This window comes from Vitis vinifera, chromosome 7 (genome assembly GCF_030704535.1).
Source record: "Vitis vinifera cultivar Pinot Noir 40024 chromosome 7, ASM3070453v1".
NCBI classification, from domain to species: domain Eukaryota; kingdom Viridiplantae; phylum Streptophyta; class Magnoliopsida; order Vitales; family Vitaceae; genus Vitis; species Vitis vinifera.
Window position 1 is genome coordinate 25,317,300 of NC_081811.1, and position 16,899 is coordinate 25,334,198.

The 16,899-nt window shown below is 36.4% G+C and overlaps 1 protein-coding gene across 4 annotated transcripts; it reads left to right on the forward strand.

The window, feature by feature from the left end:
• The first annotated feature begins 808 nt into the window (after window positions 1-808).
• Window positions 809-16,764, forward strand: LOC100854756 (kinesin-like protein KIN-8B). 4 transcript variants are annotated; one of them, XM_019221214.2, is made up of 17 exons: window positions 811-1,533; window positions 1,674-1,779; window positions 1,908-1,985; window positions 2,094-2,210; window positions 3,187-3,275; window positions 8,632-8,776; window positions 8,874-8,969; window positions 9,682-9,773; window positions 10,550-10,651; window positions 10,755-10,901; window positions 10,971-11,121; window positions 13,548-13,610; window positions 13,696-13,932; window positions 14,627-14,731; window positions 14,817-14,930; window positions 15,376-15,984; window positions 16,113-16,764. In XM_019221214.2, exons 2-17 carry the CDS (start codon window positions 1,732-1,734, stop codon window positions 16,413-16,415), a joined length of 2,496 nt encoding a protein of 831 aa, XP_019076759.2. In that variant the 5' UTR covers window positions 811-1,533; window positions 1,674-1,731; the 3' UTR covers window positions 16,416-16,764. The 4 variants fall into 4 exon arrangements, with proteins under 4 accessions (XP_010652697.2, XP_019076759.2, XP_010652696.2 ...); XM_010654395.3 differs by having other exon boundaries at window positions 809-1,779; window positions 15,376-15,978; XM_010654394.3 differs by having other exon boundaries at window positions 811-1,779.
• The last annotated feature ends 135 nt before the right edge of the window (window positions 16,765-16,899 follow it).

Consider the following 16,899-nt stretch of genomic DNA (forward strand, 5'->3'; position numbering starts at 1 on the left):
TTCAATATCCTAAATAATATAATTTTTTTTAAATTAAGGTTTTTTTTACTATAATTTGGGTGGTTAATTTCAATTTAATCTTGACTTTTGGGTAAATTTAGTAATTATTTTTAATATATTAAAAATTTTCAACTGAATTCAAACCTCAAGGTTGAACTCCACCTACTTTAATATTTTTATAATATTTATAATTTATATTAATATATATTTATATCATTTATATACTAATATTTATTTTATTTTATTTTTAAATTTTAAATTATAATTGTATTACCTACTTTTTAAATTTTCTAAAAAAATATCTGACTTTATTTTTAATTTTTTATTGATATCTTAAATTTTTGTCTCATTTATTATGTAAATTTTGACATGAATCTATAAAACAATTTTTTTTTAAAAAAATTATAAATGAAATTTAAATCATACATATGCATCTGATCAATTTGAATATAACCCATTTAATCGAAGCTTAAAAAAATAAAGTTGAGTATTTTAAATTAAATTCAGATGAATTATTTTTTAATTTAAATTGGATTGGAATGAGTTATTAATTTAATTCCACCCATTCGGTTTTACTATTTTCATATTTTAATGATTTAATAACTAAAATAATGTATTTTAATTTTTAAATCATAAAGTATTTAGAAATTATTTTTAATTAATTCAAATATAAACCGGCACTTCAATCTATTATTTCTTTATCCGGAACGCATTTTAAAATACACTTCGGTTTAAATGCTGCCATATGCCAGTCCCAATTCTCAGAAATCATTTTCAATAGAAAGTGGTTGGTAGAAAGGAAAGGTGAAAGCCATGATCCCACAATCCACATCAAAACCACTTTTTTCTACCAGACCAAACAGTCCCCAGAAAAATCCAAATATACCCCACTTTTTATTTTATGTTTTGTTTTTGAAAATTTTTATTCAGTCATCTGATCTCCTAAACCAACGGTGCTGATCTTCCCACAACCTCCATTTGCACAATTTTCTATATGTTTTCCCTCGTCCCCAGCTTTAACATTACCCGCGAGAAATGGCACTCCGAGAGTACGCGTACGAGATCCTGTAAACCACCAGGTTTTCTTGTCCTCTTCGGGGGCGTTGATTTTTCTTGTTCCTTCGTCGAAACGCGTTTTTCTTAGTTTAATTTTCCAGCATTTTCTCGAGAAAATTGTTCCTCGCTGTTTGGAATGCAAATCTTTTTCTCTATAGCTGGAAATGCCTTGTTTACACATTTGTGGCGTTTCTTGAGCGATTTTAGGGCAATGTTGGGGTAATGCATTGGACGACGTGTTCTGTTTTTTTGTCTGGTTGGCCCTTTTGGTGATTATTGGTAGTCGAGATTTTGTGGTGAAGCGTGTGTTATTCGTTTTTTCGTTTTTGGTGGTGTTGGATGTTAAGGGTTTAGTTTCAGGGTTAGGGTTTTGTTAGTGGTTGCAGTTTGGATCAAGAAAGAAGATTTCTGTTGCGGCATTTTTCTCATGTTTGATTTTATGGGAGTTTTTTGGAGGAAGTTTGCGCATTGAATGATGTAAACTTGTGAATTTCTGTATCGGCATGTGAATTTGGAATGACTTAAGTCTCTCGAGCATGGAAGCAACCATTTTCTAAGATTGTTGGGTTTGGAGAGTCTTAGGCTTACAGAGGGTTTGAAGCAATCTTACATTGCAGATTTGGTTGGAAGTCAGGGTGAATTGCGGAGCTTCACGGACGCGGATGTTAATCAAATATGCCGAGCATTAGAGCTCCGGCGACCAAGAAAACCACAACCCTCACGGTTAGTTATTTTGTTTGCATCTTAGTGTTGCATTGCCTTGTTTTTGGCCGCTCGTTTTCTCTCTCCATTATCAGTGCTCACAGTAGATTGTTTCTGCTCACTGTGATCCGATGATCTTTTATCTATAGGTTGCCATAAAATGTAGGCCATTGACAGAGAAAGAGCGGCTAAGAAGCCGTGATATAGTTCGGGTGAAGGAGGATAAGGTGTGTTGTGATTTTTCTTTCTACCTGTACTTGTTTTTTGAATTCTATAAATAACTTACTAAATTTTAGAAATGAAAATTTTGATATGTGATGAAATTGAATTTGTAGGAGGTCGTTGTATTGGATCCTGACCTGACAAAGGACTACCTCGAGCGTATACAAAATCGAACAAAGGAGAAGAAATATTCTTTTGATTATGCATTTGGCCCTGATTGTACAAATTTGGTATGCGACATTTTATGTAATTCTTGAAGCTTAGGCCTTTTACATTTTCAGTTTCTATTTGTTCCTATATTACAAATTTCATTCTATACACAGCTTATTTTAATGGTGAATAATTAGTTGTTTTTATTCCACAAATACAAGAGTAGAAGACAAGTCCTTTGGGAAAGTGATATGTTTCAGGCATCTGGAAGTGAAAGTATGTAAAAGCTTATGTGCTGTTTGGAAAAGAAACTAAAATCTTGGATCTTATCTCTCTCTTCATTTAGGACTCAAAACTAGTAACCTCCACCCAGTAGAGTCTGATTTTACTATATGAGTCCACCTTTTTTAATGATATTTTGGAAGCCATGCCAATAGGAAAAAATATATTCAAATATTCATATTCTTTCTATGCTTTTTCAGTGTCTGGGACTCTGGGTGGAGGATTATTTTATTTTCTGTTCTAAACCAACACAAGCTCTTAAACACAGTACCGAAAAATGAATAAATGATTTGCTTAAAAACTGCAGTAACATTATAAGGAGAGAGTGGGGGTTAGTGTAACCTGATTATTTCATCCACTGGTTCAATAATCTTTTGGTCACTACTTACATATTACAGTTATCTGTTCTCATAAATTTGCATTCTGGTGACCTGCACTGTGGTTGGACTCACGGAGTTCTCATAAAGCAAGGTTCTCTGAAATAATTTGTGCCAGGTGCTAATCTCATTAGCTTTGACCTCTCCTTTATAGATAGTAAAAATGGATGGATAGAATCTAGCTGCCATATGTTTATTTTCATGACAACACAGTTTAAATATTTGGTGAAATTAGTGAAAAATAAAGATATTAACATTGGCCTAAGGTTTTTACAATTCTGAGATTGTTTGAACTGTTATTATTATTATTATTTTTTTTAATCAGAGTTATTATTAGTTTTTTTCGGCCTAAGGTTGTTCACAATATGATTTATCATTTGGTCCACACTCTTGTTAGGATGTCTACAGGAGAAGTATATGTTCTATAATTGCTGGGGTTGTTCAAGGTCTCAATGCAACTGTCTTTGCATATGGTTCAACTGGAAGGTACTTGAGAAATCCATTGATTGTCTTATGTGCTTATAACTTTCATTCTCAAGATTGAGTTTGTTTTCTTGTCACTCTACCAGCTAAAACAACTTAATTTTCAGTTCATATGTTTTCTATTTTTAATTTTTGATTGGAAAAAAAATGTGTATTAACAATAAGAACTTAAGAAAAAGAACTCTGATAGGAAATATACAAAGGGCACCATACATCAAAAGAACCAGAGGAGAGAAACAGAACACTCCCCTGCCACTTACCTCCCAGCAACAAAATCCACCATAGATGATGACACCTCATCTATGTAACGTCTAACTCATTAAAAAAATATTACATATACAAAGAGGATTTGAGCATTTGCTCCAATTACTTAATGTTTTTTACTTGGATTTCTCTCCCTCTAGATAGTCCAAAATAAACACACAAAGGGCATTTGTACATGTTCTTTTCCACTTCTTCCCAACAAAGAAGAACCTATGCAACTTGATAAAAACGTCTCGTCGACAAATAATTTTTTTTTTATTTAAAAAAAAAACAGTTTCATTGAAGAATGGTCACTGACTCACCTGAGCTATCCCGAACAAGGAAAAGACTAATTGTCACAAAATTCTTGTTGTTGCACAATGTGAAAGGATGTGATCAACAAATTTTCTTTCCCTTTGGTACATATACAATCTATTCCCCAAAGACAAACCTTTCCTTTTCAGTTGATCTAAAGTCAATATACTCTCCAAGCTACTTCATAGGTAAAAAACCCCATTCTCATTAGGGTCCAAGGATTTCAAACAACATCCACTGGAAATGGCTTTGATTCTTCTAGCTCCAAAAAGAAGTAGAAAGCTTTGATTGAGAACTTTCCACTATTTGAGTCCACCAAGCCTTCCTATCCTCTACACCTCACCTCACCACTTGCTCTTGTAGTCTCAATAGAAAAGCCTCCACCATTTTCAGCTCCCAATCGTGGAACTTTCTTGAAAAGCAAGGGCTCCAATAGCCCTTCTCCTAGCCTTTTCCCACACATCCACCACCCACGAGTCCTTTGAATTGGCTATAGGAAATAAGGCAGGAAAAGATAAATGGGGTGAGGTTCACAGAGGAACAAGATATGAGGGAAGGAATAGAAAATGCGTATCAGCAGCTTCTTTCGGAAAATTCGGGATGGAAGGCGGATATAGGGGGTCTCTTATTGAAGCAGACCAGTCCCTCAGAAGCGGATGGCATTGAGATTCCTTTTTCTGAGACTGAAATCTATGCAGCTTTAATGGGGATGAATGGGGACAAAGCCCCGGGCCCGGACGGATTCACAGTGGCTTTTTGGCAAAGTAGTTGGGAGATTGTCAAGGAGGACATTTTGGGTTTATTCAAGGAGTTCCATGAACAGAACTCTTTCATTAAGAGTCTGAATCATACTTTTTTGGTGCTGATTCCGAAGAAAGGGGGGGTGGAGGACTTAGGTGACTACAGGCCAATCAGTTTGCTTGGGGGTTTATATAAATTATTGACTAAGGTGCTGCCAATAAGCTTAAAAAAGTTATAGGAAAGGTAATATCTTCTGATCAAAATGCTTTCATTAAAGGGAGACAGATTTTTTACGGTTCTCTAATCGCAAATGAGGTAGTAGATTCCTGGCAAAAAAGGGGAGAGGAAGGTATAGTTTGTAAATTGGACATTGAGAAGGCATATGATAACATCAATTGGAAATTCCTGCTAAAGGTCATGCAAAAGATGGGTTTTGGGTCAAAATGGATAGGATGGATGTGGAATTGTATTTCCACTGTCAAATATTCAGTGCTTGTGAACGGGGTTCCAGCTGGGTTTTTCTCAAGTACAAAAGGGTTAAGGCAAGGGGACCCCCTTTCCCCCTCCTTATTTGTCATGGGTATGGAAGTTCTAAGTGTGCTTATCACAAGGGCCGTTGAAGGGGGATTCATCCATGGCTGCAGGATATGGAGAGGAAGAGAGCAGGCTGTTAATATTACTCATCTCCTGTTTGCGGATGATACAATTGTTTTTTGCGAGGCTAAGAAAGAGGCTTTATTGCATTTGGGCTGGATCCTCTTTTGGTTTGAAGCAGCCTCAGGTTTAAAGATTAATTTGGACAAAAGTATGGTAATTCCGGTAGGGGAGGTGGAAGGGGTGCTGGAAATGGCGGTTGAAATTAGGTGTTGGGTGGGGCAGTTGCCTACTGTTTATTTGGGGCTGCCCCTTGGGGCGCCAAATAGGGCCTCTTCCGTTTGGGATGGGGGTGGAAGAGAGAATGAGGAGAAAGCTTGCCCTTTGGAAACATCAATATTTATCCAAAGGAGGGAGAATCACTCTTATAAAGAGTACGCTGTCCAGCATCCCCTTGTATCAAATGTCGGTTTTCCGTATGCCTAAGTCAGTGGTAAGAAGGATTGAAAAGCTTCACAGAGACTTTTTGTGGGGTGGAGCCAATGGGGGGAACAAGGCTCATTTAGTCAGATGGGAGGTGGTGTGCGCGGATAAAGAAAAGGGAGGGTTGGGTCTAAGGAAACTTACTCTCTTGAACAAAGCTTTCCTAGGCAAATGGATTTGGAGATTTGCGTGTGCTAAGGAGGAGCTTTGGAAAAAAGTGCTTGAGGCTAAGTATGGGAAAAAGGAGCTTGGGTGGAGGACAAGGAAGACAAATGGGGCGTTTGGAGTTGGAGTTTGGAAGGAGATTCTGAAGGAGTCCACTTGGTGTTGGGATAATATGGGGTTCAAGGTGGGAAAAGGCAACAGAATAAGGTTTTGGACTGACCTTTGGTGCGGTAACAATGTGCTGTCCCAAGGCTTCCCGAACCTTTTCTCCATGGCTGCCCATAGGAATGTCACAGTGGAGGAATGTTGGGATCAGAATGTGGGTCAAGGAGGGTGGAATTTAAGGCTGTTAAGGGACTTGAATGATTGGGAGTTGGGCTTGGTGGACAATCTCTTAGTTGAGTTGAGGGATTATAGTGTAAATTTGGAAGATGATTCGGTTTTTTGGAAGAAAGGTGAGGATGGGCTGTTTAAAGTCAAGAAAGCATATAGTGTGTTGGTAAATTCTCAAGGTGTGGATTTTCCTCATAGCAATGTTTGGGTGGACAAAGTCTCAACCAAAATTGCCTTTTTTGCTTGGGAAGCTACTTGGGGGAAGGACCTCACTTTGGATAGGCTGCAGAGAAGAGGGTGTCAATTACCTAACCGGTGTTTTTTGTGTAGGTGCGAAGAGGAAACGATCAATCATATATTAATACATTGTACAGTGGCAAAAGGGTTGTGGAATATCATTCTTGCGTTGTGTGGTGTACAGTGGGTCTTTCCAAATTCTGTAAAGGAGGTTCTTAGTAGTTGGAAAGGCTCTTTTGTGGGGAGAAAAAGGAAAAAAGTGTGGAAATCCATCCCGTTATTCATTTTCTGGACTATATGGAAGGAGAGGAATAGACTAGCTTTTAAGAGGGGTGTGTTGGCTTATCAGAAATTAAAAACTTTACTTGTATACATTATTTGAGGTTGGGCTAAAGTGTACATTGATATGGAGTCGAAATCCCTATTAGGTTTCTTGGAGTGGTTAGCCTCCAAATAGGGTTTGGGTCGTGTTGTTTTTTGTTTGAGGGGGTGGTAGTCTCGTATACTTCCTGTATGCCTTGAGGCTTCTTTGCCTTTTTATTTATATATCGCTTGCTTATCAAAAAAGAATGAGTTACCATACCACCCATCCTTCTAAAACTTTACTCTTCTTTAATCCACCCGCAACAACACAAATTCTAATTTTGAATACCTCTCATTTGCTCTTAATTGCCTTCCACAACCCTACTCCTTAACCTTTGCCATACTAAAGCACCAACCCCCTTCTTTTTCTTGAAACTTCTCTTTTATAATCTGCTTCCATAGAGGCTATCTTTTTGAAGCAAATCTCCTACACCATTTGCCAAGAAGAACAATATTGGGAATGAATAATTTTTTTATACCAAGCCCCCTTTTCTTCTTAGTCATGCAGACTTTGACCAATTCACACCAGGTAAGGTTTCTTCTCAAGTGCTTTACTTCCCTAAAGGAAGTCTCTTTGAATCTTCTCAAGCCTTAAGCTTACCCTTGTTGGAATCATAAATGAGGACATAAAATAGATTGACAAGCTAGATATAGCTGCTTACTATTTCTCTTACTTTAATTTTATTTTATGCTCCTAGTTTAGAGTTTAGTATCTATAATAGAATAAAGTGTAAGTTGGTAGAAAAGAGTGGAGACATGACTCATTGATGTAATAGGATTGATGCTACCCAACCTCAATCACATGGAATCAAGCACCTTCTGAACAATATCAGTGTCTCTGTTTTTTTTTTTTGATAGATAACAACATTAGTGTCTCTGTTTCCATATAAACAATGAAAATCAGAAGGGGGAGATTGGAATATAAGACTCTCTAGAAACTCTAACGATTGGGAGCTGGACGCTTTAGGAGAGTTGCTTCATATGTTGAGGGACTTGAGGATTTCTCCTGAAGAGGATTCAGTGATATGGAAAGGAGGGGAACACGGTCTTTTTCGGATTAGAGATGCTTACAAGCTGCTGACAGTCCCTAGTGCCATCACCTTCCCGAAAAAGAGTATTTGGGTGGACAAGGTCCCAACCAAAGTTGCTTTTTTTGCTTGGGAGGCTACTTGGGAAAAGGTCCTAACTTTGGATAGGCTTCAAAGACGGGGCTGACATCTTCCAAATCGTTGCTTTTTGTGTGGTTGTGAAAAGGAAAATGTAAATCATATTCTTTTACATTGTATAGTTGTAAGGGTTCTCTGGGAGATTGTCCTTGCCTTGTTTGGGGCTAATTGGGTGTTCCCAGAGACAGTCAAAGAGATGTTACTTAGTTGGAGGGGCCCTTTTGTGGGGAAAAAGAGGAAAAAGATTTGGACTTCCATTCCGTTGTGTATTTTTTGGACGGTTTGGAATGAAAGAAATAGATTAGCTTTCAGGGGGGGCTCTCTAGCTATACAGAAGTTGACAAATTCTTTTGTTTGTAACTTGTGGAGTTGGGCTAGGGTGTATATGGGAGAGGAGTCCTCTTCGCTTTTAGGTTTTTTGGAATGACGAGTGTTTTGTTCATGTGTTTTTGCTTAGACTGCTATGTATATTTCCTGTATGCTTTGTGGCTTTCTACCCCTTAATATATTTGCGCTCACTTATCTAAAAAAAAAAGGGGGAGATTGGTTCCACTGCAATGATGAGGATCCCTTTGTTATATCCTTGTATGGACTACATATGAAAATCAGTTTGCATCAATTTGAGATCATTATGTTACTGTTCTTTGTCCTGATTTCTGCCATCCACCCTTTGTTGTTTCTTTGAGTTGTGGAAGCTAACCTTTATTCTACAATTTCAGTGGTAAAACATATACGATGGTTGGGACCCAAGATGACCCTGGGCTTATGGTTCTTAGTTTGCATACTGTTTTTGATTTGATCAAAAAGGACAAAAGCACTGATGACTTCGAAGTCACTTGCTCCTACCTTGAAGTCTACAATGAAGTAGGTTGTGCATTTTGATTAAGAAAGTTCATTTTTTTAATGTAGAAGTGCTCATGTCTTGTACTGAAAAGGAACTTGTTAATACCTAATTTTTCAGGTCATCTATGATCTGCTTGAAAAATCATCAGGCCATTTGGAACTGAGAGAGGATCCAGAACAAGGAATAGTTGTTGCTGGGCTTCGATGTATCAAGGTTCATCTTATTTGCATTATGCATTAGCGGGAATCTGTGTATTTTTTTTTTTATATATATTTGTCACATCAGTTGCTTGATAAAAAAAGGCTAATTGTAAACAACTCGAGTTTGCCTGCTTTCTTCAGAATTGGGTTGTTCTTTTACATGGATGCTTCTCCTAGACAACCAAACAATAAATCTATTTCGTTTCCAATTTTTTATTTATAACTAAAACAGAGAATTAAAAAAAAAAGAAGAAATGTTTTAGCCATTTTTGTTGGTTGGCTTTTATGTAATTCAGTTATGCAACAGTTGAATGTCCAATATATGGAATCTATTTATTCCACCATGTAGCATTTTGAATGCCTCCATTTTGCTTTGGGTAGAAAATGAGCTATTTGTTTACTCTTGTTAAAATCCACTGCACTCCAGGTTATCACTTTTTAAAGAACCATTCTAAGAACTTCAAATTTGCCTCAACTCAGTCCATCAAGTGATGTGAATCAATTCTTCTTCTGTTTCTATTTATTAAATACCATACACTTGGCCTCAAACTAGATGTATTTTTTATTGCCTATCACTCTAAATTTTGATTTCTTTCCTTTCCTTTTTCAGTTTGATTTGATTTTTTCTGTAAAATTAATTCCTTAGTTGCTGTAGTAAGTTAATCATTTGGGAGAATATGATCAGGATGCTCATGATTCCTCGATTCTTTATGCTTTTAACTCAGGTTCACTCAGCTGATAAGATTCTTGAACTTTTGAACTTGGGAAACAGTAGACGGAAAATAGAAAGCACAGAAGCTAATGCGACATCCTCACGGTTAGTGAGCAATAGTTGAATTTCTGTACTTGCTATGGAGAAATGTACATGAAACCTTTTATTCTTAAGTGGATATAATGTACTCCATTCTAAGAATGGTTTTTAAATGGATGTGTGCTCAATTTTTAACTCATTCCCTTATCTCATTCTTCATGCTTGCAACTTTTTACAAATGTAATTGCCCATTTAATGACTGCTTCTTAGGGATGCAAGCCTAAAGTTTTTGCCTGTGGCAATGGTAATCTTTTTAAATCAGATATTAGCTATTTAAATTCTGATTTCCTCCTAATTTTAATTTTTTTTTTTTGATGAATAAAAAGCAGTATTAGTTGACAAGCATCTTACTAGCAATAACTTATCAACTAAAATTGTCTTTGCAAAAGGTTTTACAAAGTTAGGATGTAATAAGCAGAATCTCCAAAGGCAAGCTGGTATGATCATCTTATGCAATAAATTACAGATCTCTCTTAATCTTTGGAACTGGATGTTAATTTTGGCTAAGAAAGGGAGTGCTCTTGTCCTCTGAATTTTTTGCAGTGTTTTTTACTGTATTTTTCTCCCCTCCTGCTTCCCCTCTCTCTTTTATTTGATTTTTTGCTTTTAAAGGAATCTGCCCTTCCTCGGGAGCTTCTCATTTTTTTTTTCTATTAAAAGTTTCCTTTCTTATAAAAAGAAGGGAAGATAGCCTTCCTGCCAACCAAAAAAAGAAAGCGGGACTTTCTATGTTTTATCACCTTTTTGCCTGATCTAATACAAAATTTGCTTCATGTAAACAGCTCACATGCAGTTTTAGAGATTACTGTTAAAAGAAAACAAAGAAACAAATACCGAAATCAAGTGATTAAAGGAAAACTTGCACTTGTGGATCTTGCTGGCAGGTAAGTTCGTTAGCTTTATTTTTTGTCCCCCACCTCTCTACTGGCTTTGTATCATATTTTAAGTAAATGGTATGAGTACTACCATAAAAATGATTTGATGCAGTGAACGAGCTTCTGAAACGCATAGTGGTGGTCAAAAGCTGAGAGATGGAGCCAATATTAATCGTTCGCTTCTTGCTTTGGCAAACTGCATCAATGCTCTGGGAAAACAGCAAAAAAAGGGTCTTGCATATGTTCCTTATCGTAATAGGTATCTGAATTGTGATTGCTGTAATATGGAACCCTCTCCAACATTGTAGCTAATGCCTAGTTTTTGCAGCAAACTAACTCGGATTCTTAAAGATGGTCTGAGTGGAAATTCTCAAACAGTCATGATTGCCACAATTGCACCTGCGGATAATCAATATCATCACACAATTAATACCTTGAAATATGCTGATCGAGCAAAGGAAATTAGGACACACATTCAGGTGAGAGTCATTTGTATGGAGTAATATTAATTCATATATCACCATTCTGATAAAATACAGGGAAAGTTGCTCCATGCATTTCCATTATTCAAATTTTTTGCTTTTCAGTTTGAGATTGCAGTAATTTTTATATCCTTTTGGAAGCTCATTAGAAGAGCTCACCAGCTCTTCTGTAGTTTATGCCTCCCCTATATAAAAATTGTATGGGGGAGAAAATATGATGCTGAATTTAGGAGTCTATTTATGTGGTGAGCTACATACTAGAGTAGGGTGTAAATGAGCTAAATTGAGCTGAGTATTGAAATGTTCCTTAGATCTGATGTCATGTTTGAGCTGGGATTGATTAGAAGATAGGCCAGTCAGTTGGGCTGGTTCATTTCAAAAGTTTAATGTAAACAGGTGGTTTTGAAAGGTAAGTAGTGTTTTGGGCCACTTGTCATGGTGTAATGAGTCAGAACAAAGGAAAGTACAGTATGTTAGGAGAAACATACAAGCCCTTTTACTCAACTCTCAGTTGACTTGTCAATTGTCAAAATCAAGATTGATGTTTACCCTATCTCAACATGAATTTTCAAACTAACCTGAGAAATTCTGTAATTACAATAAAGCCCATATAGGTGCTGAGCCAAATTTTTAGCTGCTAAACCTCATTTTGATTGGGTTTCTGAGGGAGCTTGGATGAGAATTTAATGGCTGAGTTCAAGCATGTTTATACAGCTTTTTTGAAATTTCAGATTTGCATTCACATGCATGCACACACACATGCTTGTGCAATTTTAATTGACAAAAAGAAAGTCATCCACTTATGACCATTACTATGGATTCTGAGTGCCATTTCTAATTGGCATGGATTGATTAGGTGGTGGTTTTATTTTTAATGGAAGTTTTTTAAAATTTTTTTGTCAAGGCCACATGATGTCTTATTAACAATTGATTTTATCTTACTTAGTTCAAGGTGTTTTTAAGTATGTCTTGTTGATAATGGTGAATAGTGGATGGAGCGTAGAGGTACAATTTATTCACTAGGATAATCTGTGAGATATGGAGGTCTATATTATTTAGTTTAAAGGAAAAATGGGTTTTTTTTTCAGTCTGGAAGAGTTAACTTGGCCTTTTTTGTCAAGGATTCAATTTTGAGAAACTTTTTTTTGTATATTTTTTCAAAAAGAACCCTTCTATATGATTTCTTGAAATAAATATGTCTCAAGGAGTTCTTTTTCCTCATTAACTCTTTGCATTTTTCAGTGCAATTTGGAATGAATCATATCTTAAGACCTTGGCTAAGGTGTCCCCATAACAGCAATGAGAGATTTTGTATAATTGTGTCAACACCTGCATTCGCGGTTAATTATGCTTTTTGATTTTCTTCATTTGTCCCCCTCAAAACTATGGCGGGAATCATGGGTTATAAATCTGAAGTTCAGTAGATCAAATACCATACAAAGTGTTTGAGGTTATAAGATTTTAAATTGGATTTTGACTGGTTAGGGAAGAAAGAGAGTAAAAGACAACAAGAGTTGAAAAATAATAGACTTTTGAGGACTGTTTAAGTGTAGTAGATGATAACGTATTCATCTCTTGATATAGATGACATATCACTTGATATTCCAAAGATCTCCTAGTAAGCTGTGAAATGTATCATATGGTGGATGTATTTGATAGATTTGATAAGTTTGGAATGGTTATTTGTTAGTTGTTTGATTCATTAATCAAATATACGAACTCATCAAAGGATCAAAATAATGATCCAAGGTTGGCTCACAAACTGGGTTGTATCTTGATGTTTGGAATAGATTGCTCAATGGATAGCAATTGTTTTGGAGATGATTTGTTAGTTAAAAAAAGAGTTTCTATAAAATCCTCATTTTGTTCGGCACTCTTTAATTTATTTTGTTGCCTATAAAATAAGGGTTTCTGTGGAATGAGTGTATGGCTATACACCTGAACCATCATTTGAGAATCTCCAAAGGATCTATGTACCATGGGGACTCCAATTTTAGCATTTCCCTTTTGCCTTGCTGGAGATTCATGGTGCTTGTTTTACTTTCAGGTCAATGTGGCATAAACCTTGTCTTTGTGTTAACACAATAAACCTTGTCTTTGTGTCAACACAATAAACCTTGTCTTTGTGTCAACACAAATGGACATTGTGTTTGTATCTTTGTTATATGTCATAGGCAATGAATTTTTGGTTCTGTACTTTATACTATCACTTTTATGCTGCCATTTTCCAATATAAATTTCCTTTTCTTTTCCTTTTCCTTTTTATGTTATATTTACCTGGTTTTCTTGGGCTTAGTTTGGCTCTGATATGTTCATTCATATTGGGCTTTGTCTGCATGCATCTTTGGCTATTCTACATGTAAGTAAGTATTGCCTCTCATTACGTGTATTAATGTTGAGAATATGATTACTTCCCTCTCCAGAAAAACATTGGTACTGTAGATACCCATGTATCGGACTATCAACGCATGATCGACAGTCTTCAGGTTAGCTGTTTAATGAATTCTTTCTTATGTGTGTTATTTTTGGTAGCGATCCTTGTGTTGGAACTTAAAATATTTGATTGAACAGATAGAGGTTTGCCGGTTGAAAAAGGAATTAGCTGAAAAGGAATCACATCTTAGTGTTAAACCTGTTGAAAAAGCAGCAGATGATGAATTGTCTTGGTTGAATGTTTTGAGCCATGAAACCAGTGAAAATGTTCAAGAACGGATAAATTTACAGAAAGCTTTATTTGAACTTGAGGAAACTAACCTTCGAAACCGCACTGAACTTCAGCATCTTGATGATGCTATTGCAAAACAACAGGTACGATAGGGCTACTTTTACTATGGAGTTTCATTTATAATGACTGCAATTTGTGTTCATTATTGCCTTCACTTGGACCATTTCAAGTCTACATATGGAAAATGATAACCATTGTGTCGTTTGAATATATTTATTTTTTGTTCTTAAAAACACAAAATGATAGTAACTTCTGTATAAAATGCAAGAACTCTACAAGACCTACTTTAAAAAGATAGTGACTTCTAAGAATTGTTTAAAAAAATGGGGAACTAAAAGATTTTGCTACCTCAAATTCTAAAAATTTTAGAAGTAATTTTTAAGTTTTATATAAAAGTTATTAATATTTTCTATTTTTAAAAATAGGTAACAAAAAGTATATCCAGATAAGTACTAAATTTTCTTCTCATTTCTTAAATTTTAAGCAATTTTTTTTTTTTTTTTCAGATTTAGATTTTTGTAATTTGTTTGTCAGATGATGATTCATAAACAGACAAAGTAGTACTGATGAAGTCTTAGCTGTTATCCTTTTTCCCACTCTTTGCTCATTTTTCTTGCTTTCACTCGGAACCCTCCCAAAAGGAGAGACACAAGTTGGTTATTTCTTTTTGTTTTATTTTCCTACTCATCTCACAGTATCTTCCTGAACTGGTTAACATTTTAGAAAAGAAGTTGATGTGGAGATTGGTTTTGATGATGAAATTCCTGTTGTATTCAGGTTATTGAAAAGGATGGAGCTGTTGTACAGGCTTTAAGAGCAAGGCGGCAAGACATCCTTGACAACATCCGTGACAATGATGAGACTGGTATAAATTACCAAAAGGTGATGCCCTTTCTACTGCTAGGGGTCTTTAGGGTTTATAATCTCTAATGTCATTTAGCCATATTATTGATTTTATTTATTGTAGGAAATCGAAGAAAATGAGAAGCAAAGATGCCAGCTTCAAAACATGATTGATGAAGCCATTAGTAATAATGGCAACAAAACCTACTTGCACATTCTCAGTCAATACAGGCTCCTGGTAAGTAGATATAAGGCTGTTTTCTTTCTATATACCAAAATATGTAATAGTCCTGAAATTTAATGCTGTGAATTTAGCAAATTTGGTTTCAGTATGAAAAGTTCAAAATCCAATTACTGAATGTTGTAAACAGATCAATAGGAAATTTGTTGTTACTGAATGAAGCAGGGCAAACAAGCCCAACTACTGGACAAGAAAAAAGAAACAACTCTAAGCTTATATCCTCAAGCAAGAACGAAGTGAACATGTTTGCTCAAGTCATGATGGGTTCTTTCTCATATACTATTCAGATCACCTCTTAAGAAATGGTCTCTGCTAATGTAGGCCCTTTGTGGGGCCATCAGTTCTCATAGGGCATTCCTATGGCCTGTTCCTTCTTTTGATAGGAATAATTTTGTTAACTTGCTACTAAAGCCTAACAGTATTTTCACTGTAATAAATGTAGGGCATGGCTAACACTGAGCTTCAGTTTGAAATGGCAATGAGAGATCAAATTATTCACAACCAACGGGAAGCACAGAGAAACCTGTGGAACTTGCTCATGGGTTTAGGACTTGATGAGAAACAAATATTGGAGCTTGCTGCCAAGCAAGGATTAACAATTGAAGACTCAACAATGACACCCTATCTGGGTCAGTCAGATTGGAAACAGTCTCCAATTCTAGATTGTAGAAAATCGACCCCTTACTGCTGTTGCCCTTGCACTGGGCAGACCTATTCTAGATCATCTTGCAGCTTTCAACACCATCAAGACTTTGGGTCTAGGTCTTCTATGAGGGGCCATTGGGACTTGGCTCATACTTTTTGCAGGGAGGAGCACCACAGTTCCTACTACTTGCTTTCTCATAATCACTCTCCATCAGCATATTTGAGGCTGAGGCGAAGTAGTGAACATTTGATCAGTGGCAGGCCAAGTTCATGGTTTGACGCTTGTGATAATCATCCTCGAGATCTGCGCAAGTCACTTCCTGAGATGAAAATTCAGTCTTCTCCCTGTAATGAAGGATGCATGTCAACTTCGTCTTTTACTGCTGATTTGGGCCAGCAGGTAAAGGTATTGCTTGCAAACATTCCTATATTGCTCACCTGCATTCTGGCTAACTAGAGTGGTTTGCCTTGTTTCTCATCAGTTCTCAGCACCATGTTTATCCTTCTTTTAAATGTGTCAAACCTTCGATGCAGGATCCATGGAATAATACTCTGAGGCAACATCTCAAGGATGGTCATCATGTTGGAATGAGTCGGAGCCAAGACGTGTCCAAAGGAATGATGACACATTATGGTGGGACAATTCAAGGTCTACTTCAATATGGCCCATCAGAACAAGGTGCCGGCATGCTCAGTCCTAACCATGTTTTTCAGAACAATGTTCCCCCAAACTTCTCAGACCTCTCTCCAGGGCTTCCTTCATATGCTACTACAGGACCAGTTTCTTTTAGTTCCCATAGCCCTGATTTTGAAGCTTGCCCCTCCAATTTTGTATAGATTTTTCTACTCCATATAATTTTTTTTCCTCCATCTTTCTCTTGCTAGCATTTCTATTCTTTTTTTTTTTCCAGTCCAAATGTCCATATGTATATTTACCCATTTCTATGGGCGTGCTCGATTAGAATTCAATCTTGACCTTTTTTCGGCCCCTGGTTGGATGGAATTTAGGTGTTTTGAATGGAGGTGAGAAGGGGGTTGATAAGATAGAGAAGTTGGATATAACATTCAACATATTGTGTAGTTGTGTTCCTGTGCATGTATATAAGTGTTGAACATTAATATCAAATTAGAGCATTAGATGCAATTTGCTTATTGTGAAGCCCTAGTGGCGGATTATGACCATTTCTGTGCTGGCTGTCATTGGGATGGATTAAAATGTTTAGATGGAACTGTTTAAACTTTACACTGTGTAGAGAGAGTGTGTGAGTGGACTGGTGTTGAATTGACTTGGCAGTTGGCAGAAGCTGTGGATGAGCATGGG

What these genes read in the sequence shown, in the direction of transcription:
- LOC100854756 (XM_010654394.3), top strand. Translation starts at nt 1,732, where the DNA reads ATGCCGAGCATTAGAGCTCCGGCGACCAAGAAAACCACAACCCTCACG. An exon ending in AGAAAACCACAACCCTCACG is followed by an intron (nt 1,780 to 1,907) that starts GTTAGTTATTTT and finishes TTTTATCTATAG; the next exon opens with GTTGCCATAAAATGTAGGCC. An exon ending in CTTGTGGATCTTGCTGGCAG is followed by an intron (nt 10,652 to 10,754) that starts GTAAGTTCGTTA and finishes GATTTGATGCAG; the next exon opens with TGAACGAGCTTCTGAAACGC.